The 26,402-nt window shown below is 38.2% G+C and overlaps 1 protein-coding gene across 9 annotated transcripts; it reads left to right on the forward strand.

Moving 5' to 3' along the window:
* Nucleotides 1-336: 336 nt before the first annotated feature.
* On the forward strand, nt 337-24,863 carry LOC148853847 (Isocitrate/isopropylmalate dehydrogenase family protein). Of its 9 annotated transcripts, none has more exons than XR_016112640.1 (17): nt 337-743; nt 836-879; nt 995-1,104; nt 1,862-1,899; nt 16,508-16,585; nt 18,805-18,858; nt 18,937-19,038; nt 19,164-19,243; nt 19,323-19,426; nt 19,528-19,596; nt 19,683-19,798; nt 20,027-20,204; nt 20,839-20,873; nt 20,990-21,132; nt 21,423-21,545; nt 24,433-24,522; nt 24,713-24,863. XR_016112640.1 is itself a non-coding variant. In XM_088983198.1 (17 exons), exons 1-17 carry the CDS (start codon nt 506-508, stop codon nt 24,798-24,800), a joined length of 1,716 nt encoding a protein of 571 aa, XP_088839324.1. In that variant the 5' UTR covers nt 337-505; the 3' UTR covers nt 24,801-24,863. The 9 variants fall into 9 exon arrangements, 6 of the variants coding, with proteins under 6 accessions (XP_088839324.1, XP_088839325.1, XP_088839326.1 ...); XM_088983198.1 differs by having other exon boundaries at nt 19,155-19,243; nt 20,822-20,873; XM_088983199.1 differs by having other exon boundaries at nt 20,822-20,873.
* The last annotated feature ends 1,539 nt before the right edge of the window (nt 24,864-26,402 follow it).

The raw sequence follows: 26,402 nt of genomic DNA on the forward strand, positions 1-26,402 counted from the left end.
ACCAATCAGGTAGTAGGTTCCCTTCCACTCTAAAATTGCTTTTTTGGCTAAAATTCATTGATTTGATTAGCAATCCACTAATTTGAACAGTTGAACTGTTGATTCAGATAGTGGTTTTTGGCATTTTTTATTTTTAAAGTCAGAACGGGCTGTGCATTCAAATCGGATGGTCGGACCATTCAACCCCAAAACCGGTCATAGAACGGTTCTTTGTCCGGTCCGGTTTTAAAAACTTTGATTTTAGTGGGTAGGGTAGTGGGAACAAGTTGTGGGTAGCAGATCCAAACCTTTCTGCTGATTACTCAAGATACATATCAAACGGGTCAGATTTACTCTCTGAAGCGCTAACTCCATCGGGAGTAGCTGATTTTTGAGCCCACTGAGGCAGCACCTCATTAGCCAATTACTGAAACTCCGAAAAAGAGTTCTGAAAGTCGAACACGAAGAACTACGACCGTACGACGCCACTTTCCAGCGACATCTGAACTCTGAAGAAGTGGGGAATATGCAGGGGCTTCGCTTGAGCGCCATGTCTGGCGCTGCCTTCTTTTCTGCGTCTTCCTCAGCCCTAAAAAGCCCTAGCTTATGTGCTTCCGCGAATTCGATAACCTCTGATGGAGTTCCTCTAAGAAGCCACGGTAAAAGATTCTCCAATCACAGCAGCAACACATCTCTTCGTTGCTTCGCATCCGCGTCCCACGTTGAAAGGATCAAAGTTCTGAATCCTATCGTGGAAATGGACGGTATGCCCACAAACCATGAAAGTTGTTCGAAGTCTTTGCTCAAGCTATTGCTTAATTAATTATTTTTTCCTGTCCTCTCCCCTCCTTTTCAGGCGATGAAATGACAAGAATCATATGGAGAATGATAAAGGACAAGGTAAACGAAGAAAATAGAATAGAACTTGATGGACTTACTTTGATTTCAATATGTTATTCGACGTTTTATTCATTTCTATTTCTTAATGTTTGTTCTTTGGTTTTATAAATTGCAGCTTGTTTATCCGTATTTGGATTTAGATATAAAGTACTACGATTTAGGGATATTGAATCGCGATGCAACTGATGACAAGGTCACTGTAGAAAGTGCGGAAGCTACTCTCAAGTAAGTGCCATTGTATCTAGTGGAAAGTAATCCGTTTAAGTTTTATTTGTTAAGTGTTTGATAAGGAAAAGTGAAAGGACAAAGGGAATATTTTACTTCTTGTTCGTTGCTCTCGTAATGTCGCATGTTTTTTCTGTATTCAATCTTTAGTTTATAATTCGTTGTTTGGCTTGCTCAGAAGTCAAAACTGGTTATCGTTATAACTGAATGTCGCTGTTACTATTAGTGCTCGATGGTCTGCAAAGTACAAACACTGGCGCTTGGGAATGGGATTACTATCGATAAATAAAATGGACCTAATTGATCACTTTTAAGCTCAGGTGGGTCCACTTATGGAGGACCGGTAGAATAAGGGCGATTGTTCCACTGATGGCCATAAATGTTTATGTGTGAATACATACATTTTGTTATGTACTCAGACGAATCTTGATATGGTGGGAAATATTGTCCTTTTCAGAGGTCTCTGTTGTTCATTTCTGACTTATTTACCTTTTGGATCCCGACCTTGCATGGTCTTTGAATCCATACCATGCTCAATTTCAACAAAGAGAAGCTTTTCAGAAACTTAACGAGATCTATCGATTTCTTAGAGAAAGCCTGATAACTTGTATTTTCTTATATTAATAATTTCACCTGTGAGTTAAGTTCTGTGGTTGAAATCCTTAGCTTCCGATTTTCAGTCAAGAAACTGTTAGTTCCTACTGATTGATTTGTCCTGTTTGTTCTTCAGATTATACTAACAACTCATGCATTACAGGTACAATGTAGCTGTGAAATGTGCAACTATAACTCCTGGTGGGTCGAACTCTTTTTCTTTAATTATGCAGACATCTCAGTTCTATGCCGTTGATATATTTGACAAAATGCTAATTTCTTTCTCCAAGAGTGTCAAAAGATTGCTAGTAGGAATGAAGCTTATGACAACAACATTTGATTACCTATTTAATTCTTGCAAAAGGAGTATCCAGATCAGACAATTGGCTATGATAAAATCAATCCAGATATCATTTCTTCAATGAAAGACAAAAGTGCATATACATACACAAATTACAGAATGACGTGACGGTACATTAGAAAGGATTTGCCTCATAGATATCTCATACTAGATACCACTCTTCACTTGTATGTAGAGAGGTTATGCAAACACAATTCGTCAAGTGGTTTTTCTTGATGAGTAACACAACTCATCAAATGTTTGAATAGTGGTGTACTCTAATTTTAGAGGATATTGAAATATCTAAGTTTCCCTTATCTATAAAAAAAATCAAAGTTTCCCTGGGTAAACTGTAATACACCTGCAGAGTATTAACTGCATAATTCTCTTGGGGCTCAAGTTATAGTTGGAAGATAAGAAACTTTGTCTTCCTCTTTGTGATTATCATTGAAAGTTTTAATGAATTTAATGAAGTGTGTTATTGATAAAAAAAAGTATTAACTGCGTAATTTCCATGCTTCATTTTTTGGATGTAATGGCTGATTATTGAGAGCTGCCACACTTACTCCCAGTTGAAATTGACATCTGAGATGTAGCTGCCGCATAACTTATATTTATAGTTGTCTGGTTTTATGATATATCATCATCATTATCATCATCCAAGCCCTATTCCAACCATATGGGGCCGGTTACATGAACCTTGTTTCACCAGTCTGTTCTTTTTAATGCCATATCCATTGTTAAATTATTGGTGCTGAAATCATTTCTTACCAGGTAGAGTTATACCAATGTCCTTTTCAGTCTACCCATTTCCCTTCTATCCCCTTCAACTTGTAATAATCACTCCTTCTTACTGGTGCTGTTGATGGCCTTCTTTTATGATGATGGTATACACGTATAACCTTGACCATGTGCATCTTGTGCTTAGTGCATCAAAAGAGAAAATAAACAAACTAAAGTGATCATATAAGAAACCTTTCAGGATGAGTGATGAGATTTCCTTTCACTAGCATACTTCCTATCTCATCAGCAGTAGAACAAAATATCTTCATTAATAATGGAAAAATGAGAAATACAAAGCTTGCTTTCCAAACTCTCCAGGTAGCCTTAGAGATGTAGGTCTGATACTACCATTAGCTATTTAGCTGTTCATATGAAAAAAAAAAAGCAGAACTGCAAGTTTATCTCTGGACCTGGCATCTCCCACTCTAGATTATCTTTCTCTTCCATAACTGCTATCTGCCAAGCTATTGGCAGAACTAGAATCCACCTGAATGAGCAATTCAGGTTGGAAGCCAACACCTTTACTTCCCTAATGAGGATCTGATCCTGATAGAAACCAACCTACTGCTATCTGAAAGTCTCCTACAAGAGGCATTCTTCTTTATCTTTCCAATGATAGTTTCAATTACTGCCCTCTTTCGTGCAGAGTCTTCTATAACTGCTATCTGCCAAGCTATTGGCAGAACTAGAATCTACCTGAATGAGCAATTCAGGTTGGAAGCCAATGCTTTTACTTCCCTAATCAGGATCTGCTCTTGATAGAAACCAACTTACTGCTACTTGAATGTTTTGAAAATTGTAATGGTATTGTAAATCATGAGATTATTTCTGTTTTTACAAACTGTCAAAAAAATATAAACATAGATATACTGTCGACTGGGTTAGTACAGTTCGACATTCTCAGCATCTCTTGGTCTTCTCCTCTCTTCTACTGCTTCAGCTACAACACTTCAGCTACAACACTTCAGCCTTCATGGTAACAGAGCATTAAGCACCATCCTGGTTACAGCCGACGCCATCTCTTCTTTCTTGTTGTCTTTCTTTTCTTTTTTTTCCTTTCTGGGTTGCTGCTGTGAAACCCTAGGGTTGTAGGAGAACAAAACAAGGTTCGAACCTAGGGTTTCCCTTGGTTGTAGGGCACAAGGGAAGTAAGACCTAGATGCAGATGTCCTATTAGACTGTTTCTAGTAGATAATAGCTATTCGGCTACTAAGAGAGGTCTGTATAGGACAAACCTAGTTGAGGACTGATTTCAGCAGTCCTAACAGTAGCCGTAAGGGGGAGAACACTCTTTACAGTTGCAGTACTCGAAGCTCAAGTGAGGTCTGCATGGCACAGTTAGGAGAACTCTCTTTACAGTTGCAGTACTCGAAGCTCAAGTGAAGTATGCATAGCACAGTGGTGGAGAGCCCTTAGTTTCAGGTCGGTTACCAGCCCAAAACACCTCATTTGCTGCTGTAACCGAACTACTTCAGAGCTGTGACAGTCTCGGCAAGTCTGAAACAGTGTTGCGAGCTGTCAGAACCTTCTTCAACTCTGCAACTAGTCTCTCTTTCAGCACTGTGATCACTTCAGCTAGTCTTAAACAGTGCCATCTACACAGAGGCTGCAGTCAAGATGTCTTCAGTATCCGGAGAGGTTTCTTCTAGGGACAGCAGACCTGCTGCAAGGTCTTCAAATCTGGAAAACCCTAATCTGCACAGCTTGCAGATTACAAGTGTGCTGCTGGATGAGTACAACTTCAGGGAGTGGTCCGTGTCTGCAATGCTTTTTATTACTTCCCGTGATCTCACAGGCTACTTAGATGGGAACAAGAAAGAACCTGAGGTTGGCAATGCTGAGTATGCCATGTGGCGCAAGGAGAATGCCACAGTTATGTCCTGGTTGCTTGCCTCTATGACTCCTCGGGTTGCCAGGACTGTTCATCACTTTCCTACAGCAGCCAAGATTTGAGAAAAGGTATCTAAGACCTATAGACAAAAGAAAAACAATGTTAGAATCTACAGATTGAATCAAGACATTGCGGCCTTAAGGCAAGGGGATATGACAGTTGCAACATACTTTGTAACCCTGGAAGGCCTTTGGGAAGAGCTTGACCATCACTTGATATTGGATTGGGAAAATGCCAGGGACAAGGAGAGACATGATAAGCATATTGAAAAGAGTAGAGCCTTTAAGTTCTTGGTTGGCCTGGACCTAGTGTATGAGGGTATAAAGTCACAAATTCTAGGGAGGAACGAAGAAGTCAGGAGAAAGGAGATGCAAGTTGACATTCAGACTCAACCAACTGAACAATTTGGAGAACATTCAGCCCTGGTCTCCACTAAGGGAAACAGATGTCCAGACAAGAAGCACCTTAAGTGCACTCATTGTTGTGGTGAGAGACATGTAAAAGAAAAGTGTTGGGTCCTGTATCCTCACCTAAATCCAACTGCATTGAGAAAGGACAATAAACAACAGAAAGGCCATGCGACAAGTGGGAATCTTGTCACCAACAACAATGGTGACAACTTGCAGAATTTACCAACAATGTCTTCTTCTCCTATGGGGCAGGTTGCTGATTCCTTTGGAGCTGGTGCTTTGGGCTTCACTGCTAGTGAGGTAGAGGTCCTTAGCCGGGCATTAGCCCGTCTAAGGAATAATTCTTTTGCTTCCACCTCTCTTGCTAGATCAGGTACAGTCTCTGCCTTTAGTGCAACTTGCTCTATTGACTCTACTTCTTGGGTTATTGATTATGGTGCAACTAACTACATTACACATATGTCCTCCTTATTCTCTTCTTATCATTTGTTGTCTGGTCAGGATAAGATGAGAGTTGCTGACGGGTCTTTCTCCACCATCTCTGGAAAGGGGGTGGTTGACCTAAGCAAGGACCTCTCTCTTAAATCAGTTCTACATGTTCCCAGTCTTACCTTAAATCTTTTGTCTGTTTCAAAACTTACAAAAAATTTGAACTGCAGTATAACATTTTTTCCTACTTATTGTGTCTTTCAGGACAGATTGATGAGGAGAACGATTGGGAGCGGTCATGAGAATGGAGGCCTCTACTATTTTGATGCAGATATTGGTTCAGCCTTACAAGCATCTACTGCTAGTAGTCCAAAGAGTGTGGAGTCAATAGCTAGGTTGCATCTGTGGCATGCTAGGCTAGGTCATTTGTCTTTCTCTTCATTAGAAATGTTATTTCCTGAATTGTTTAAGGGTGTTTCAAGTCAGAGTTTACTTTGTGAAGTATGTCAAATGCCAAAACAATGTATAACTGTTTATCCAATTTCCAGTAATGAAATTCGAGTTCCTTTTGATTTGGTTCATTTTGATGTTTGGGGCCCTTCACCCATTGTTTCCATTGATGGCTTCCGTTACTTTATCAGTTTTATTGACCACTATTCTCGATGCACATGGATCTATCTGTTAAAAGGATGGGATGAAGTACCACGGATAATTATGGCTTTTTGCAAGATGATTGAAACACAGTTTGATAAGAAGATTAAGCAATTCTGGTCAGATAATGCTGCTGAATATTTTGAAAAATCTTTGAACTTATTCATGGAAGATGCTGGCATGTTACATCAATCATCCTGTGCTCATACCCCTTAGCAGAATGGGGTTGCTGAGTGCAAGAATAGACATCTACTGGAGACAGCTCGAGCCTTACTATTCTAGCACAAAGTTCCCAAGCAGTACTGGTCTCAAGCTGCATTTACTGCATCATATCTAATAAATGGATGCCATCTAAGGTATTGGGTATGAAAACCCCTTTCTCTGTCTTGTGTCCTACTCTTCCAGACTTTTCTCTCCCTCCACGAGTCTTTGGCTGTATATGTTTCATACATGTGAAGGATCCAAAGAAGACCAAGCTGGATTCTAAGGCTACGAAGGGAATATTTTTGGGGTACTCTCCTACACAGAAGGGGTACAAGTGTTATGATCTTGTCTCCAAGAGAAAGTTTGTCACGAGAGATGTGGTCTTTTTTAAGTCTCAACCCTATTTTCAGTCTTCTTAGAATCCTCTTTAGGGGGAGACTATTGGGATGGAAGAGGATTCTCATTTTCCCTCCTTTTTTGTTCCTCTATCTGCCTCGGCCCTTCCATCCTCTTTTGCTACTCCTAGTTGTGGCATTCCCGGTCAACCTAGTGAGGCTCCCACTGTGTTGGTTACTTCTTCTGATGCTGCAGATGTCCCTGAAGACTCTAGTAGGCAACAAAAAGAGATACTCGCATACAACAGAAGGAAAAAGGGCCCTCAACCTCATGACAACAACCAGTTGGACTCGAATCAATCTGTCTCTGCAATCTGAGGTAATTCTAACTTACATACTTCTGATTTGGATCTTCCTATTGCTCTCCGTAAGCCTATCTGTTCTCGTACCACCCTGCACCCCATTGTTGATTTTGTTTCTTACTCACATTTATCTCTTGCCTATCACTCCTTTGTGTCTGCTCTTTCCTCTGTACGTGTTCTTTCTAGATACTTAAAGGTAGTGTTTGATCCAAGGTGGAAAGAAGCTATGAATGAAGAGATGAAAGCCCTAATGAAAGCAAGAACTTGGGAATTAGCGGATCTGCCAGAGGGGAAGGGCACCGTTGGGTGCAAGTGGGTGTTTACTATAAAGCATAGGGAGGACGGGTCCATTGAAAGGTACAAGGCCGGACTTGTGACAAAGGGGTTTATTCAAAAAGAAGGAATTGACTACAAAGAAACCTTTGCCCTAGTAGCAAAGCTCAACACAATTCGGGTTCTATTGTCACTAGTAGCAAATTTTTCATGGGAACTTCATCAGCTGAATGTGAAGAATGCCTTCTTAAACGGTGATCTTCATGAAGAGGTATTTATGGAACCTCCACCAGGCTATGACTTTGGTAGAAAGGTGTGTAAACTGAGGAAAGCATTATATGGTTTGAAGCAGTTTCCTCGGGCATGGTTTGAGAGGCTTTGTGGGGCTATGAAGAAAGTGGGGTACACTCAAAGTGGTTCGGATCATACCTTGTTCATAAGAAGACATGATAGCAAACTTACAACACTCATTGTTTATGTGGATGATACGGTGATTACCGGGAATGACTTGGAAGAGATAAAAAGACTGAAGGAGTTTTTAGCTTCGGAATTTGAGATCAAAGACTTGGGCCATTTGAAATATTTTCTTGGGATTGAAGTTGCTAAGTCAAGAGAAGGAATCTACATATGTCAGCGGAAGTATGTTCTTGATCTCCTAGAGGAAACATGCATGATGGGGTGTAGGCCAGCAGATACTCCAATAGAACATAATCATGGCCTACAATAATCAGTAGGGGAGGACTACTATGATAGAGAGAGATACCAAAAATTGGTAGGGAAGCTGTTATACTTATCTCTTACTCGGCCAGATATTGCTTATGCTGTACATGTTGTCAACCGATTCATGCATTCTCCAAAGGTCCCTCACATGAAAACAGTTGAAAGGATTCTCAGGTACTTGAAGACTTGCCCAAGAAAGGGAATTCTATTCAGGAAAAACAATAGAATTGAAATTGAAGCTTATATTGATGCATATTGGGCTAGTTCTGTTGGAGACAGAAAATCAACTTCAGGGTATTGTACATTTGTGGGAGGGAACTTGGTCACATGGCGCAATAAGAAGCAGAATATAGTTGCTAGATCAAGTGCAGAAGCAGAATATCGAGCTATGGCTCACGGGGTTGCTGAAGTCCTATGGCTCAAGACCCTCTTAATGAGCTTGGCATTAAAGTTGAGGGTTCTCTCAGACTGTATTGTGACAACAAGGCTGCCATCAACATTGCAAATAACGCTGTGCAACATGACAGGACAAAACATATTGAGATTGATCGACATTTTGTTAGAGAGAGAATAGTCTCGGGAGAACTCTGCATTCCTTATACTCCATTTGAGATGCAAATTGCAAATGTATTGACTAAAGGGTTGGCTGCAACAAAGTTCATGGACCTTCTTGGCAAACTAAACATGATTGACATCCATGCTTAGCTTGAGGGGGAGTGTTAGGTTGAAGATTTTGTATGTATTGATGGTTCGACTGTTAAGAGTTCTTCTTAGCCTGTATTTGAGTTTAATTTGTTATGTACTGGGCTTGTGTTAATGGGCCTAAGTCTGTTTAGTGTTTTAAGTTGTATGGGTGTCCTATCACTAATCAGGGGCATCCTAGTCATTTCATGTAACATTGTACTGTATTTTAATATAAATAACAATATTGTCGACTGGGTTAGTACAGTTCGACATTCTCAACATCTCTTGGACTTCTTTTCTCTTCTACTGCTTCAGCTACAACACTTCAGCCTTCATAGAAAAGGATTCAAATATTATATTCAAATCAATACCCTTTGGTTTCATGATTCAAATCGTGAATCGTATTGTAAATCGTAAGATTTTGACAACATTTTGAAAGTCTCCTACAAGAGGCATTCCTCTTGTCTTGCAAATGATAGGTTCAATTACTGCCCTCTTTCCTCCAAAGGTATGGGAGTTCCTTTCCTTCCAAATGCACCAACATTGAGCAAATGGAAGCATGTTCTAGAGAATGGATCCTTGCAATGTTTTAAAAGCAAGAGGCATGCCATAAGTTCAAGGGCTTCCAAATGCCTGAGATACTAGGTGAGCTGCACTTGAATGATCCAAGGCATAACACAAGTATGGTACTTCTAAAGAACCATAACTTTGTTGTTGTACATATAATAATGCTAAATTTGTCAACCTTAATTCACTTATCTTAAATTTAAGAAGTCAGTCCAATTTGAAACTGACCTGACCCAAAGTCATTGGGTTGGGGGATTCAACAACGAGGGTTGAGTTAGAGTTACCCAACCTTATCCTGCTTACTTGTACTCACACATAAATTTATTACTTATAATAGTTCTATGTATGGGAAGAAAGGAACTCCAAGACCTTTTCTGATAAGGAAAGGAGCAAAGAAGGTGAGAGATAAGGAGCATGTGGGGAAAGGAGCAAAGGAGAGACTGGATTTTGTTCTAATCCAAGAATCCAAAATTCAGGAAGTACATAGTTTTCAAGGCGCCAAGGTGGGGCTAGGCGATAGGGGGCACCTAGTCGCTTAGGCGATATTTTTTTTTTAAATTAAAAACATGTGTCCTAGGGTAGTTCCCTAGGTTCCATAATCATATTTCCTTAATAAATATCCATAATTGTCATAAGAAAAGTATAAACTTCATGTTAAAGTATAGAAAATCAACTTATTCCAACATATTCATGAGAAGAAAAAGAAGAAAGAACAGAAAATTTGAAAAATATAGGGGCTGAACCCCTATTTCTGTTATAGGAAAAGAAGAAAAGAGAAGGTGGAAAAAAAAGTTAGCATATAAAAACACAAAATTAGTAAAGAAAAAGAAGAAAATGTGTTGATTTGACAACATTTTATGTTCTTTTTTACATATTGGTTCAGGTTTTGAAGTCTTTGAGGGTTCAATACAGCATTTTAGTAATGTTTGTGTTGATTAAACCCTAACAAACAAGAAAATAACAAAAAGAAATTAGTATATATACACACAAAATGAATATTTTAGTTTAAAAATGTCTATTTTATAATTATAACCTCAAAAAATTAATAATATATAAGTTTGTTATAACACGCTATAGAAAATTGCTTGGCGATTAGGCGAGGCGAGACTCCAAGGATGCCTTGTCGCCTAGGCGTCACCTTGACAACTATGGACAAGAAGTGGATAAGGAGCATGTATAACAATGTGGAGAGAAGTACAAGCTTTTTGTTGGGAAGTGTTCCTAGGGAAGGTAAACACTTGTTATGTGCTACAGAAAAGGAGGCCAAACAATTGCCTCTCTCCTCGTGTGTGTCCTTTGTTTGGGATGTGGTGAAACTCTAACCCACTTACTATTATCCTGCTCTTTTGCTTCTGGTTTGTGAAATGTTGTTTGTTCTCTCTTTGGATGCAGATGGGCTCCCCCACAGGATGTGGTAAATCTATTCAGCCCCTCTTTCCTGTATCAATGAAAGAAAAGGGGAAAATGTATATGGAAGGTAGTGAGAGCAGCTACAATATGGACTATTTGGGAGGAAATAAACCTAAGAATCTTTTCAGGAAAAAGCAAAACAATGGAGGAAGTTATTGAAGCCATAAAATTCAGAACTGCACATTGGGTGAAAACCATGGAGATTTTGAGAAACTACTCCACCAATGAGATACTAAGGAATTGGGCTGAAATAGCACAAATAGATGTACCCAAAGTTCTTGTAAGCATGGAATGGAAGCCACCAACACAGAACAAACTAAAACTGAATTTCGATGGGAGTTCTCTTGGTAACCCTAGAAGGGCAGGCATAGGGGGTGTGCTTAGAAATTATTTGGGTGTGGTGGTGGCACTCTACTTTGGACCAATAGGTTATGGTGACTCAATATAGGCTGAATCTCTAGCCCTACTTCAAGGTCTAAAGATGACTGAGTAGATAGGAACGACAAACTTAGAAATTGAAGGAGACTCTCTATTGGTCATCTCTTGGGCCAAAAACATCACGTCAACACCTTGGAAGCTCAAGTTTATTTTTAGAGAATTTGACACACTTGCAAGGAAGTTCAACTCTCAGTTTGGTTGGGTTAAAAGGGATGCAAATGGGATGGTGGATACCCTAGCGAAACAATGGGAAAATAGATCTTCATTCTATTGGGCAGAATTGTAACTGATTGTTGGAGATTGCAATTTCCTATGCAATCTTTAGATATTTATCTTAATCTCTCTATTAGTAATGAAAGATTTTTACTAGTAAAAGAAAAAAAGAAAAAGAAAAACAATGTGGAGAGAAGCAGCAATTCAATGTTAGGAGGAATTAGTGGGCAAATTCTTAGTTTCTATTAAGTTGAAGGGTGTGCAGGACGGATTTGAATGGATTCTCACGAATGTCTATGGGCCAAACTCGTATAAAGAAATGAATAAAATGTGGGAGGAGATTGGGAATATTAGGGGACTTTGGGAAGGACCTTGGTGTCTAGGGGGAGATTTCAATGTAGTAAGATTTGTGAGTGAGACAACTGGGGGTAGGCAAAGAATTACATCGAGTATGAGAAAGTTCAATTCCTTTATTGAAGTTTTTGAGCTGAGAGATATTCCCTTGGGGCGATCTTGCTATTACTTGGTCAAACCTTCAAACAACCCCTATTCTATCCAAGCTTGATAGGTTTTTAGTTTCACTCAATTGGGAAGAGCATTGGCAAGGGTTAGTTAAATCTACCTAGAATCACCTTAGACCATTGGCCCGTCAATTTGTTTGAGAGAGAGAATCAATGATGGTGGCCCAACTCCATTTAGATTTGAAAATATGTGGCTCACTCACCCGGATTTTAAAGAGAAAGTCAAGGTTTGGTGGAATAGCTTGGATCCGTCTCCAATGTGGGAAGGCCAAAAGTTCCTAAAGAAACTCCAATTGTTGAAAAAGGAGATCAAGGAGTGGAATAGGGAGAAGTTTGGAAGATTGGAGGAGAAGAAAGCTGATTTGATTTCTCAGATTGAGGCAATTGATAGCAAAGAGGTAGAAGGAACTTTAGGCAAAGGTGAAACGGAGTTGAGATGGTGTTTGAAGAAAGATCTAGGGGAGACTTTATTGAGGGAGGAAATATGCTAGAAGCAAAAATCAAGAGAGAGATGGATAAAAGAATGTGATCGAATTACAAAATTTTTCCATGCCATTGCAAATGGACGGAGAAGGAAGTGCATGGTTACTTCTTTATTGGTGGGGGGAAGTGAGATCATGGACCAAGGTGAGATTGCTAATGCATTCTCAGAGCATTTTAGGTCTATTTATAGAAGCCCCCTAGTTGAGAGGTGGAGGATTGAAGGTATTGATTGGGAGACATTGGGGGAGACTCAAGCCCAAGTTTTGGAAAAAAGGTTTGAAGAGGGAAAGATTAAGGAAGCGGTCTTTTCTATGAACAGATCAAAAGCACCAGGACCCGATGGTTTCACAATGGCATTCTATCAAGACTGTTGGGACATAATTAAAGGAGATCTTCTCAGAGTGTTCAATGAATTCTATAGAAGAGGGGTGATAAGTTCGGGTATGAACTCTACATTTTTAGCATTGATCCCAAAGAAGAACAATGCCAACCATCTAGGGGATTTTAGACCAATAAGTCTAGTCACTAGTATTTACAAGGTGATAGCAAAGGTGTTATCTTTGAGGATTAAGAAGGTGATCCTCCCACTTGTTTGTCAATCTCATGGGGCGTTTGTATAGGATAGATAAATTATTGATCAAATCTTAATTGCCAATGAATGTGTGGAGGCTCAAAAGAGATTAAAAAGGAAAGGATTGGCTATCAAACTGGATTTGGAGAAAGCCTATGATTTAGTGGATTGGAACTTCTTGACTGATATTATGAGGAGGTGTGGCTTTGGAAATTTGTGGTGTAAATGGATTAAGGGTTGTTTACAAACTAGTCACTATTCAGTAATAGTTAATGGGATAGTGTATGCAAGGTTCAAACCCCACCCTTTTTTAATAAAAAACCCTTTTTTAACTTCCCAAAAACCAAAATTTGAAAAAAAAACTAAAAAAATAGTTAATTCTGTGTGTGTCTAAGTACCGATATGCCTCTTCTGATACGCAGAGGCGTATCGATACTTTGATTCATGAGTATATGATTTCTTTGACGGATTCCGTGGGCTTAGGCAGGGTGACTCCCTTTCTCCCTTTCTATTTACTTTGATTGCTGAAGCCCTAAGTAAATTGATTTCGAGAGCAAATTGTTTGTAGCTATTCAGGGGTTGGTCAGTTGGGAGGGATAATGTTTTGGTCACTCACTTACAATTTGTAGATGATATTCTTATTTTTTGTGATGGAGAAAGTAGGGAGGGAGTGGAAAATTTGAGGCTGGTTGTGAAACTCTTTGAGAGGATGTCTAACTTGAGGATTAATTGGTCAAAGAGCTTATTGGTTGGAACCAACATTGAAGAGGATGAAGTGAGGTTTTTGGCAGATTCCCTAGGCTGTGAGAAAGGAGAGTGGCCATTGAAATACTTGGGCTTACCCCTAGGAGACAACCCTAGATTTGCTAGTTATTGGTTTCCAGTGGTGGAAAGGATTGAGAAACGCTTGGCGGGGTAGGAAAGGAACTATAACTCATTGGGGGGTGGGGGAGATTAACTCTAATCAAGTCTATCTTAGTAAATCTTCCAGTGTACTACTACTACATGTCAGTGTTTAGGATGTCACAAGGGATAGTGAGGAAAATTGAAAAAATCATGAGGGATTTTCTTTGGGAGCTAGGGGAAAAAAAGAAGGATCATTTGGTTAGATGGGAAAAGGTGATGAAATTGAAGGTGGAAGGGGGTTTGGAAATTGGTAATGTTAGGCTGAAGAATCAAGCTCTGCTTTGCAAATGGCTTTGGAGGTTTCGGAATGAAAATGATAAAGTATGGCACAAAGTTGTTGCAAACATTCATGGCATGTCGAGCAACGGATGGATGCTGGATGTCTCCGTAGGGCTACCTTGGCTGCTCCCTGGAAGGCCACCCATGATGTTCTCCCTACCTTCCTAAATCATATCGGGTATGACTTGTCTTTTGGTAGGAAAATCAGATTTTGGGAGGATGTGTGGATTGGGGATACTCTTTTGGGTGAGAAATTTCCTTCTCTTTGCAATCTGTCCAGGTTCAAGGGTAGACCTATTTCAGATTTCCTAACTCAACCATCTCACCTTCTAGGGTTGAATTGGAACTTTGGCTTTAACAGGAACCTTAGAGAGTCTGAACTTCTTGCAGTGTCTGAGCTGTTAGGATTGCTGAATTCAGTTTTCTTGGAGAAGGTGGGTCAGATTCTAGGATTTGGGGTCCTAATTCTGATGGGTCGTTTTCTTGTAAATCCCTTCTACAATCGTTGGTTGCCACTCCCTCTTCTCATCTTTTCCCAGTCAAAGAAATTTGGAGCCCTCCTATCCTACTCCCCCTAAAATCAGTGCTTTCTGTTGGGAAGAATTTCATGGTTGTATTAATACCCAAGGTTTTATTGCTGCCTCATCATCTACGAGACAACAGTTTTTTGAGGCATGGTCTCCTCCAACAGATGGTTGGAAGAAGCTGAACTTTGATGGGAGTTGTGTGGGTAATCCAGGCCCTTCAGGGACTGGGGGGGCATTAAAGATGTAAATGGAAACATTATTGCTTTGTACTCCGGTCCTATGGAGCAGGGTGATGTGGCAAGGGCAGAGTTTCTAGCTGCAGCATATGGGGTTGAAAGGGTTAAAGAGTTGGGTATTAATAGACTGATATTCGAGGGAGACACAAAAACTGTGATAAAATGGTTGCAGAAAGGGGAAGGGGTGGCATGGCAGTTGAGGAATGAATTCTGAAGACTTAAATGGATGTCAAGGAACCTGTCAATCCAGGTGGGATTGGTTAGGAGATCTGCCAACAGTTTGGCAAATAGCTTAGCAAAGCAAGGGGTTCAAAGAACACATGTTTTGGGCACATTTGTAAATTCTGTTCTGGGTCAGCTTACCAAAGCTGGCTTCCTTCATAACTTCTTGTTGTATCCTAAAGTTTTCTAATTAATGAAATCTTTTCAGAGTTATTGATAAAAAAAAGGAGCAAAGAAGGTATCATTGAGGTAATTATGGTCTGGGTGGTGCATTGGCTAAAGTCTCTGGATATGTTTACTAATGTCTCTACAGTTGTGCTTCTGAATTCAACTCCTTTCTCATCAGTTGCCTCTCCCTTAAGGTCTCCACCAGGCCCAGGGTGTGTGAAATTAAATTTTGATGGCAGTAGTGAAGGTAATCCTGGGCCCTCGGGTGTTGGTGGGGTGTTCAGAGATGAGAATGGTAAAGTGATTGCTTTGTTTTCAGGCTCCATTGGGAATGGTGACTCTATAAGAGCTGAGATATGTGCCTTAATGGAAGGCTTAAGGAAGACAAAGGAGCTGAGTATTCATAGACTAATTATGGAAGGAGACTCAAAACTGGTTACAGAAGGACAATGGACTTTGGAAATATGCAAATGAGAGAAGGGAGGCTAAATGACTAACTAGAGGGTTGGAGGTTCAGTTTCAATGGGTGAAGAGGACTGCAAATGATTTTTCAGATGCATTGACGAAACAAGGGTGGTGGGAAGGGAACGTATGTTTTGGGCTGTATTGTAATTTTCTTTTCTTCTCTTTTTTGGGAGAGTTAAGCCTCCTTACCTCTTCCCGGATTGTTGTAATATTATTGTTCATTAATTAATTGATTCTGTTATTGATAAACAAATAGTTCTATGTAAACTTTTTTTATAATTATTTACATTCATATGTAGATGTGCCAAGTTCATTCAGGCTATTGTATCTAATACCAGTTAAGATGTCTTTGCCCTATCCATATAAATGTAGCTAATAATTCTGCATGACAATAATTCATGTCCAAATTATCCTTTTCATTTTTTGAACACATCATATGATGTGCCTTTACGTAATGATCATTACTCATAAGTTGGAGAATAATGTAAAGCAATATCTACTATTTACCCCCGTGTGCATTCTTTTCCTTTTGGATCGATGACAGGATCAAATAATTAATTAGCACTCAATGTATCTCTTGAAGCTATTATTTTCTAGAATTTTCTTAAAAATGTAAGACACAATGATGGAACTCTTTCACATGTTTTACTTCTTAATGTTAAGTTGCTTGTGACATAAGTAGTTTTAGAAAGTTTATTCTGACCTTTGTTCTTCTATACAGATGAGGGCAGAGTTAAGGAATTTGGCCTAAAGTCTATGTGGAGGAGTCCCAATGGCACGATAAGAAATATTTTGAATGGTTCGTATTATACTGCTCTTCTTTTGTAGTCATGTATCATTTTCATGTCAAAGATTCCACTTTTATGCTACATATTGTTTGTTGAATATTTATCTGGTCATATCATTTGCTTTTGCATATTTTTATTTTCATAGGCTAGTCATATGTGCTTGTATTGGAGATGTTTGTTTTTTGAAGAAGAATATTGTATGGTATGGTTATGCCCACAAAGTATTAGTGCCTGTTGTCAATTGTTATTGTCAAAATCTTCAAAAATTATGGTAAGCAGCTGAATATTTGCATACTATTTCTTCTTTCTTTTTGATTTTCCAAATAATTCTATAACTGAGTGTTCGATACAACAGTGGTTGAAGGGACTTTTCTTTCCCAATAAAATATGAGCAAATATCAATTGATGCTACATTTTTGTAAAAAATGTCAAAATTCACCATTTCATAGGACACTGTCAATTTGGAATCAATCTCCTTCCTTCTTTAAGCAGGAGAATTGAACAAGATACTTTAGCCTTGTTGGTTTCATACTGTCATGTGACTTTTATCATGGTAGACTGGTAGTGCCTGATGGTGGAGAGAACCTTAAAATTGTTGTAGAGATTAACAATATAGGGTAATTTCTAATTGGAAGCTAGGGGGAAACCTGTGTTGTTAATGGTGTCCAAGCGTTGGATTATGCACTGAAATTGGGAGAAAACGATGTTGTCAAGGGAAAGCTTTTCAAAAGGAGATGACTGGGAATTGAGGCTGCAGGTTGGGGGATGAATTGGTAGGATGGCTAGGGTTTGTAGGGTTGTTTTAGGGCTGAAAAGGTAGAAATTGGTTGTTTTACTGAGGAGCTAACTTTCAGCAGCAACAATGAAGATTTAAAAGAGAGAACAGCTCCAATAAGAACTCATAGGTATCCACCTAGAGTTTGAAGGCATTAGCACCTCAACTATGTTGGCCTCTCACAGAAAGCACAAAACATAAAACTCATTCTCGTTGTTGGATAAAGTAGTGCATCCAAAGGAATACAGCAGAAAACATAAAACTCATTCTATTTATTAGTTAAACCAGTGAATTCTTTCTGTAGATCTTTGCAGGTTCCACTATGGGTAAAACTTAGAATCAAACAACTATTAATTCATTTAGAATTGACTTATAATAAGGTTTTCTGTTTGATGCCACTCCTATTGCAGATTACACAGACACACTAAACAAATTAGTTCAACTCCTCAAATGACATATATTAAACCTAAATAATCCTCAGTTAAATCCAGGGCTTACGTAAAATAGTAAGCCATGATTTACTATATAAAGCAAATCTGGTATTTATTATGAATGGTGCATCCAATAACTACTCCAACATGAAAATAAAGTCAATCCCTATGGTTCTCTCTTTGGCCCTTCTGATTATTATTTTCTGTGTATATGGATTTTAGAGGCTCATGTTCTGTCAAAATTTTCTTTCTTCATGTGGACTGGAACTGACCATCAATATCTAATGTCTAGAGTGAGGGATTCACTGTGCTTTCATCTACAAACTATGGTATCCATTTTCTGTGGATTTTCAAGAGACAATGAATTATTCCAAGATATATGCCCATGCTTTTAGCTCCTCGCAGCTGGTGCTAGGTTTCAATAGGCATGGAACTATCTTAAGAGTTTCCTTTTCCTTTATGATGTTGCACCTGGAAGGAGAGGTATTGGCAATATTAAGAGAAACTTGGTGCATTGCATGATGCTTTTGAAGGATTTTTAAGGTTTTATCTACAACCCAGTAGGAAGTAATAATTTTCCTTCCTCATTTGATGTGTGATACTTGTACATGTATATGCTTCCTAATAGTTTTGTCTGATTAACCATGTGCAGATGATGCAGTGCCTTTAGCATTTTGACCTGTTTTAGAAATATTAATAAAACACCATCTGGCATTCAAAATTGAAAATAATCTCAATTTTGAATGATCCTATTCTGTTTTCCTCTTTTGGCATTATTTTCCATTTATGAGAGAACTAATCAATATATCTGACTTTTTTGTTTTCAATGTTTTTATTTGCAAATACAGCTTGATGAACTTGCTATAAAGAACTTCCATCACCAAGGAACATATATGGAGTTTTGCCATAATTGAGTTCATTTGATGTTCATCAGAACTTTTCTTTGCCTGAATTAAAAGCATCTAATATTTTTAAGGATTTTTTTTCTACTTCAAAAATAATGGTGGATAGATTCTTTTTGCAGGTACCGTTTTCCGTGAACCAATCCTTTGTCGGAATATTCCCAGGATAGTTCCTGGTAATGTTTTAAGTCCATCCTTAACTTGAAGATACTGAAATAGTACGGATATTACTCCTAACTTAGTCAAGTTTTCAGGCTGGAAGAAACCCATCTGCATTGGTAGGCATGCATTTGGTGATCAGTATCGTGCTACTGATATGGTCATCAAGGGACCGGGAAAGCTTAAATTGGTTTTTGGTAATCTGGTTTAAACTGTTTTCATCATTTTTTTTGAGAATTATAAATGCTTAATTGTCAATTATTAGGGTCACTTCCTAATTGCTCATTTCATTCTTGTTTCTTGTGGGTGTAAGTGCCAACAGAAGGAGACATGCCAGTGGAGCTTGATGTTTATGATTTTAAGGGTCCTGGAGTTGCATTGGCTATGTACAACATTGATGAGGTTTGTTGTACCACAATTTTGTTTAGAAACTTAAATTGTATTTTATCTTGGTATGATTTTAACATGTTCAAATTATCAGTCTATTCGAGCATTTGCTGAATCATCAATGTCAATGGCATATGAAAAGAGATGGCCTCTTTACTTGAGCACGAAAAACACAATCCTCAAGGCATATGATGGCAGGTAACTTTGAGTTATAGATGGTTTACTGCGTGTATGGTTTAGTTTGGGTCTTCAATCATTAAAGATTGCACATGACCTTCACAAAAATGTGCCTATTACAGGTTTAAGGATATATTCCAAGAGGTATATGAAACGAAATGGAAGCCGAAATTTGAGGAGCATTCTATATGGTCAGTTCACATAATTGACTCTGATTTCTTGCTTAAATTTTAGAGACATTTTTAATGGTTAATGGAAATTTTTATCTAACATTCAGGTATGAGCATCGGCTTATTGATGACATGGTGGCCTATGCAATAAAAAGCGAAGGTGGATATGTTTGGGCTTGCAAAAACTATGATGGGGATGTCCAGAGTGATTTACTTGCTCAAGGTGACTGCTTTTTGATACTTTAATCCATTAAACTTCTAATGAAGATTTAGCAGTAGAGGTGTCAAAGATGTAACATTTAGATGCTCATATAGCATTGTACATTATTTAATTGATAAAATACATGTTTATACACACACACACATTTATGTATATTTATTTTTTATTTAAGTTGATGAGATGCCACAGTCTGACCTGTCTGACCCGGATGGTTGAACCTGTGACCTGTAGACAAAAAGTGGTTCAGCCTCTGGGTTGGTTTTTTGGCTAGAGACATTGAAACCCCAGTGAGTTTACCTTCAAGTCAGAGTAAGAATTTCTACAGCGACTCTTCAACAGGAATCTTTGGCTGTGGCTGCAACCGGGTTTTGAGTATTTCTGACCTGATTCCCCCTTCCTTTGATGTCCGGTCAGTTCTCAATTCTCAAATTAATGTAGTATTATAGGGATTGTGGTTATCCTCCTCCCCCCCCCCCCCCCATGTGAGACCTTTGTGGGGTTTAAAGAATGTTTTATTTTGGTTTTCATGAGCTAGTTTCAACATTCAACTGATATAATGCACTGGGGTTCACGTTCTGTAATAGCCACCTTCTACAAAGATAGAACTTAAGTAAGTGAATGCTGGTTTTTTGGTTAAGCAAGGATTGAATTTTGGATTTCATGAGCTAGTTTCAACTTTCAACTGATATAATGCACTGGGGTTCATGTTCTGTAATAGCCACCTTCTACAAAGGTAGAACTTAAGTAAGTGAATGCTGGTTTTTTGGTTAAGCAAGGATTGGATTCGTTAGTTCTTTTGCTTCTTATTTATGCAATTTAGTTTATTAAGTCTTTAATTATTAAAGGAGGAATTAGTGGTATCGAAATGTATGTTATGTAGTGTTTCTGATCTCTGTTAGATGGTGCTTTCTATTACTTTCATTACTTAGATTATACCCTTTCTTTCCATCTGCATGTTAGTTAATTGAACCCTTCAAATTACCTCTGGTCTATTTTGAACATTTCTTTTTTCTCCTGTCTAACCAGCTCTTCGATTGATGCAGGATTTGGTAGTCTAGGCCTAATGAAATCTGTTTTGGTTCGTATTAAATCTCTCTCTCTCTCTCTCTCTCTCTCTCTCTCGTGGTGACTTTCTGTTTTGGTTTATATACAAATAAGTAACATCTGTTTGCTTTTCTTCATATGGTGTTGCAGTTATCATCTGATGGCAAAACATTAGAAGCTGAGGCTGCTCATGGGACTGTAACTCGGCATTTTCGGTTGCACCAGAAAGGACAAGAAACTAGTACAAATAGCATTGCTTCCATTTTTGCATGGACACGGGGGCTTGAGCATAGGTACTTTTTGCTGTTTGTTCTTGGAAATATACCTAATTTACTACTCTTGAGTAGTCCCTTTTTTTATTATTGAGCAAGCTGGTTGTTGGTTTTCTTGTCCTACATCTGAAAGCCGGTTGTTTATTTATTTTGAACTTTAGAAAGTTTTTCTTTATCCTTTTTAAAGTAAGCAGATCTGCTTTTGGGTTCTTCAGATTTTATGTATTTAACAGTTATTATTTCTTTAGTCACCTGGTTTATATATCCTTATTTTGTTCTGAGTACTCATAACAGTGCTTAATATTATGCAGGGCCAAACTTGATAAAAACAATAAATTGCTGGATTTTGTTTCTAAGCTAGAGACTGCTTGCATTGAGACAGTTGAAACGGGAAAAATGACCAAGGATCTTGCCCTTCTGATCCATGGACCCAAGTTAGTATCACCCTTTATGCAGCCAAATGTCTTCTTAGTATTTGGTCTTTCATTTTGTTGATTCATGAACTTTGGATTGTCGTGTAACATCTTTTTATCTTATATTTAAGTACGCCTTTCTATTTTCTAGTACATCAAGAGACTTTTCTCTGTAATGAGAAACCAGTGTTACACCTGTGAACTGTTTCTTCACATTTTTGTGTTTAAAGTTTGGCCATAAAATAGATTCTTCACTCTTGTATATCATTCTTGGTGTGAAAGTAGTGAATATTACATTTATTTTTCTGAAAAGAAGGAAAAATCCGTTTAGTTAGGGATTTATGGTTTTGCTGCATTTTTAGTAATTCTGACACCACAGGATGACTGAAAGCATATAAATTCCTTAAATAACTATCCCACCATAAACAGATGTTCTTCGCAAATTATCTTGTAAGTATGACAAGGTTCATAAATTCCTACTAATTGCTATTGCCATATCCTGATCAGTGTTTTCAATGTGGTGAGGTGATGACTAGTTTTAAATTAATATAATCCTTTATTAGATACAGATTGGGGAATGGCTATAAAATAAAATTCTGGAAGGACCTTTGGTGTGGGAATTCTACTTTAGCAGCCTCCTTCCCTAGACTCTACAACTTCTCCCTAGACAAAGACTCAACTGTCTCCTCTTGTATTCCTAACCTGCCTGCCGACAACAACCTGAACTTACAACTCAGAAGACCATTAAGGGACCAAGAAATTTCAGACCTTGTGGCCCTCATCCAAACCATCAAGGAGGTCTACATCTCCCCCCTTTCCCATGATACCTGAGTGTGGACCCTCCACCCAAATGGTGAGTTCTCTTCTAAGTCTCTGTTCAAGGCTCTTTCAACAGGTGGACAGAGATCCTGCTTCCCCTTCAAGAAAATCTGGTATCAACACATCCCTTCTAGAGTGTGCTTCTTTGTATGGGAGGCATGTCTACAGAGAATAAATACCTATGACCTCCTTCAGAAGAAAAGTCTAGGAAAACTTTACATTTCTCCTCATGCTTGCTGTTTGTGCCTGCAATATGGAGAAACAGCTGACCACCTTCTTATCCATTGTAGGTTCACTCGAAAGGTCTGCCTGCATTTTTTAAACCTGATAGGTTACCATTGGGTCAACCCAGAACATATTCAAGACTTAGTTCATCAGTGGCAAGGCTGTGGCCTAAGCAAAAGAGGCAAAGCCTACTGGCAAATGGTGTTACATGCAGTTATGTGGGATGTCTGGGAAGAAAGAAACAAGCGGGTATTTGAAAACAGCGTCAGAACTCTAGAAGAGTTACTTTTGGACATTACCCATCTCTGTAACTTTTGGGCTGCTAATTCAGAGCTGTTCCAAGATCTCTCAATCAATTACTTTAACAGAAACTTACAAACTATTCTCTTCCTCCTCCATTCCACTCAGACTCCCTTAAGACATCCAATTTCACTCAATGAAGGAGGAATGGTGTTACATTTTGATGGGAGTGCTGCAGGCAATCCAGGGTTTGCTGGAATAGGGGGATTCTTAAGGGATGAAAGAGGTAACATTTGTTGGGTTTATAGTGAGTGGACCAATCGGTTTCACTGACTCAACTAAGGCTGAAGTGTTGGCTGCTCTAACTGGAATCAGAATAGCTAAAAGTTTGGGTATTCAGAATCTTTCCATTGCAGGGGACTCAGCAAATACCATCAAATGGTTAAGGGACAAGGAAGGGGGTCCTTGGAGGTTAAGCCATTATTTGGCAGAAGCAAGGGATTAGACAGTTTAAATGCAAACACATTTTGGATTCCGGGGGAACTTAATCCTATTGCAGATGGGCTTAGCTAAATTGGGTGCTTGCTTAGAAAATCTGTATAATGATAGGATTTCTCCTTTGTAATCTTTGGGGTTCTCCCCTGCTTTGTACATCCTCTCATGTACTCCTTTTTATTTTAATGAAATCTGGTTAAACTTTTCTCAAAAAAAAAAAAAAAGGTTGTGTTTGGTACCATTGCTGTTTCTTGAGGAAATGCCAAATTTGGTGTTTCTACTATAAATGCAAACACCCAATCTGATGCCTATATTTTCTTTTAGTTGGAAGTGGTTATCTGATGTGTGATGTGATGAGGCAATTTCTCAAAATTTTGTATTGACCAACCTAAAACGTTGCAAGTAGAAGTGGCAATGATACCGAACACAACCTTAGTTTACAATCTCTGTTTTGCAAATATAAAAAGTTAGGCTGGACAAGGTAGGACAGGAAATTTCAGCCTTTTTTTTTTTACAGAAAGTGCAATCTTGACTATTCAATTTGCCCATTGTTTGTCAACTCTGTACCAGCATATCACTGATTGGAAGAAGAAAATTTAAAAGAACACCACTTTTTTTTTTTTTTGTTATTTTATGCTTTATACCATCAGTCAATCATGTTCCCATCACATGAATATAGAAAAACACAAAATTCTATGTTATTTCAAATGATTAGAAATACAAACAAACAAGGCTTTGATCACACTGGTCCTGGTAGGAAGTTCCAGTATTGGCTACATCATCCAAAAGAAGTGATGGTAGTTGGATTTTATTCCATGTGGGTCCTGGATCCCTGGTCAGATGGTTGACTGCTGGTTCAGTATATAAGAACATTGCTTTATAAATGTCTGTCTCGTCCTGAGTGTACGAGGATGTGTCTATGTTTAATAAGACAAATCGACTTGAAAGTATATGGTACATAAAGATAGTGTATTAACATTGAAACATACAATTTCTGATGGAAGATGTCTTCACTGTATTAGTTGCAAAGGTGGAGTAGCTGGTGTTTTTAATTAGTGCAATGCCCACATTGACCTAATCTGAATGATATTCACCCTTGTGACATTTATGGTTCTTTTTGACATTGCAGAGTATCTAGGGAATTATACTTGAATACTGAAGAATTCGTTGATGCTGTTGCGCAAAACCTTGAGGAGAAGCTTCGGGTGCCAGCACTTGTGTAAGTAGAATGGTAGGACATAGTTTTCTCCCCTTCTAATAGAATTCTGCAGGCACGAAAATAATGCAAGTCAATATAAAATGACTGTACTGTTGATGCAGTAAGCAATTTCTTATTCTCATAAAAAAAATCATCCGTCCTGTCTCTTGTTTAAATTTGTATTTTCCCCAGCTCTACTTCTTACTTTCAGGAAAATCTGTATCAAAGGCCCCCAGGTCTCTTCCCAAGAAAATCGTCATCATCCATGCCTTATTTCAAATATAGAGTTGGCTACATGAATCTTGTTTTGCTAATCCATTCTATTTAAAGGTATATCCACTATTAAATTATTACTGCTTAAATCATTTCTTACTGACTATCCATGCCCTTTTTGGTCTACCCCTAGTTCTTCATGCCCCTTTCACTTGTAATAAATCACTTCTTATAGCACTATTGGTGGTTTTCTATGTACGCGAACAAATCATCTTAGTCTACTCTCTCATTTATCACTTGTTGAAGCTACTCCTAGGTTTCTGTGGATAACTTCATTCCTAATCCTATCATTTCTGGTTTTTCCACCCATCTATCTTAGCATTCACATTTCTGTCACACACATTTTATGAATATGTTTTACTGCCCAACACTTTGCTCCATACAACATAGCTGGCTTTACAACTATTTTATAGACTTTTCCTTTTAGTCTAAGTGGTATTCTCCTTTCACACAAAAGTCCAGATGCACCTCTCCATTATTATTAAATTTACATGTCATATACTTTGTTTTGGTCTTATTTTAAAATCTCTTGTTTTTATGGCATTTGTCTATAAGCTTAATTTTGCATTTAATCTTTCATTAGTTTTATCAATTAAAATAATGTTATCCACAAAGAACATGCACCATGAAACTTCTTCCTTACATCTTTCAATAAAGAATGATCTTTGGTTTCTGGACTCTGGAGTTAGGAATAATTTTTATAATTCTTATTTTTTGCATGTAAAATAAAAAAATATTTTTATATGTATAATTTTTATTTTTTTATAAGAAGCTTGAATCATACTCGAGTTCAAACTTGTGAGCTTTTGAGCCAAGCCAAATTCAAGCTCAAGTCTCTAGCTTGAATTGAGCTTGAGCCTGGCATTGTTTAGGCAAGCTGAGCTCGAATAGCCAGGTGTTCGGCTCGGTTCGAATCCACCCCTACCAGAATTCGGTGGGTCATCATTTAACATTTGTACACGATTATGCATAGATGGGTGTGAAATTTGTCTACACCCACTCTTAGGTGGGCAATGGATTCTGAAAATCTGATATGTCCGACCTGTGTACTCGGATTTGAATATTAAAACCTGCATCTGTAAATCTGTCCTATCTCATCATATAAAAATCCGAGTCTGAATAACAGGTGTATATGTTATATTTTATAGTTACGTTTGTTATAAGAATACATGTATGTTTAAAATAGTTATTTTTTAAATCTTTTTTATTTTAATGATAAATGGGAAAATCTCTGATAACGGAAAATCTTGGTATCGGAAGAGATCTAAAATAGCAGATCCGGATTGGATTTGAATTTGAAATTCTAATAATTGGATTGGAATATGTTGGTGAATCCAGTCTGATTACATCTCCACTTATTAGGATGGAGATATGGCCATAGGGGATGGGGGTCTGTACAATGTAATGGTTGGTGGTCGTCATGCCAAGTACACATCCACTTAAATTCGATTAAAGGGCTTTGTCAGCCAATATGAGAACCCACCAAGTTATGTCTAAACCTACCTGAAAAATAGGGTTGTGGCCTGAGGTAATCCAATCAATCTGTATGCAATATGTATGCATGTACGTTAAGTAGGTACGACTATCTCCTATCTAATAAACTTGTAATCAATCAACTAGTATCACAA

Source organism: Nelumbo lutea, chromosome 4 (genome assembly GCF_056320005.1).
Source record: "Nelumbo lutea isolate HS-2025 chromosome 4, American lotus-T2T, whole genome shotgun sequence".
In the NCBI taxonomy this organism is placed as follows: domain Eukaryota; kingdom Viridiplantae; phylum Streptophyta; class Magnoliopsida; order Proteales; family Nelumbonaceae; genus Nelumbo; species Nelumbo lutea.

What these genes read in the sequence shown, in the direction of transcription:
- LOC148853847 (XM_088983198.1), top strand. Translation starts at nt 506, where the DNA reads ATGCAGGGGCTTCGCTTGAGCGCCATGTCTGGCGCTGCCTTCTTTTCT. An exon ending in CTCAAGGCATATGATGGCAG is followed by an intron (nt 19,427 to 19,527) that starts GTAACTTTGAGT and finishes TGCCTATTACAG; the next exon opens with GTTTAAGGATATATTCCAAG. An exon ending in CTTCTGATCCATGGACCCAA is followed by an intron (nt 21,546 to 24,432) that starts GTTAGTATCACC and finishes TTGACATTGCAG; the next exon opens with AGTATCTAGGGAATTATACT.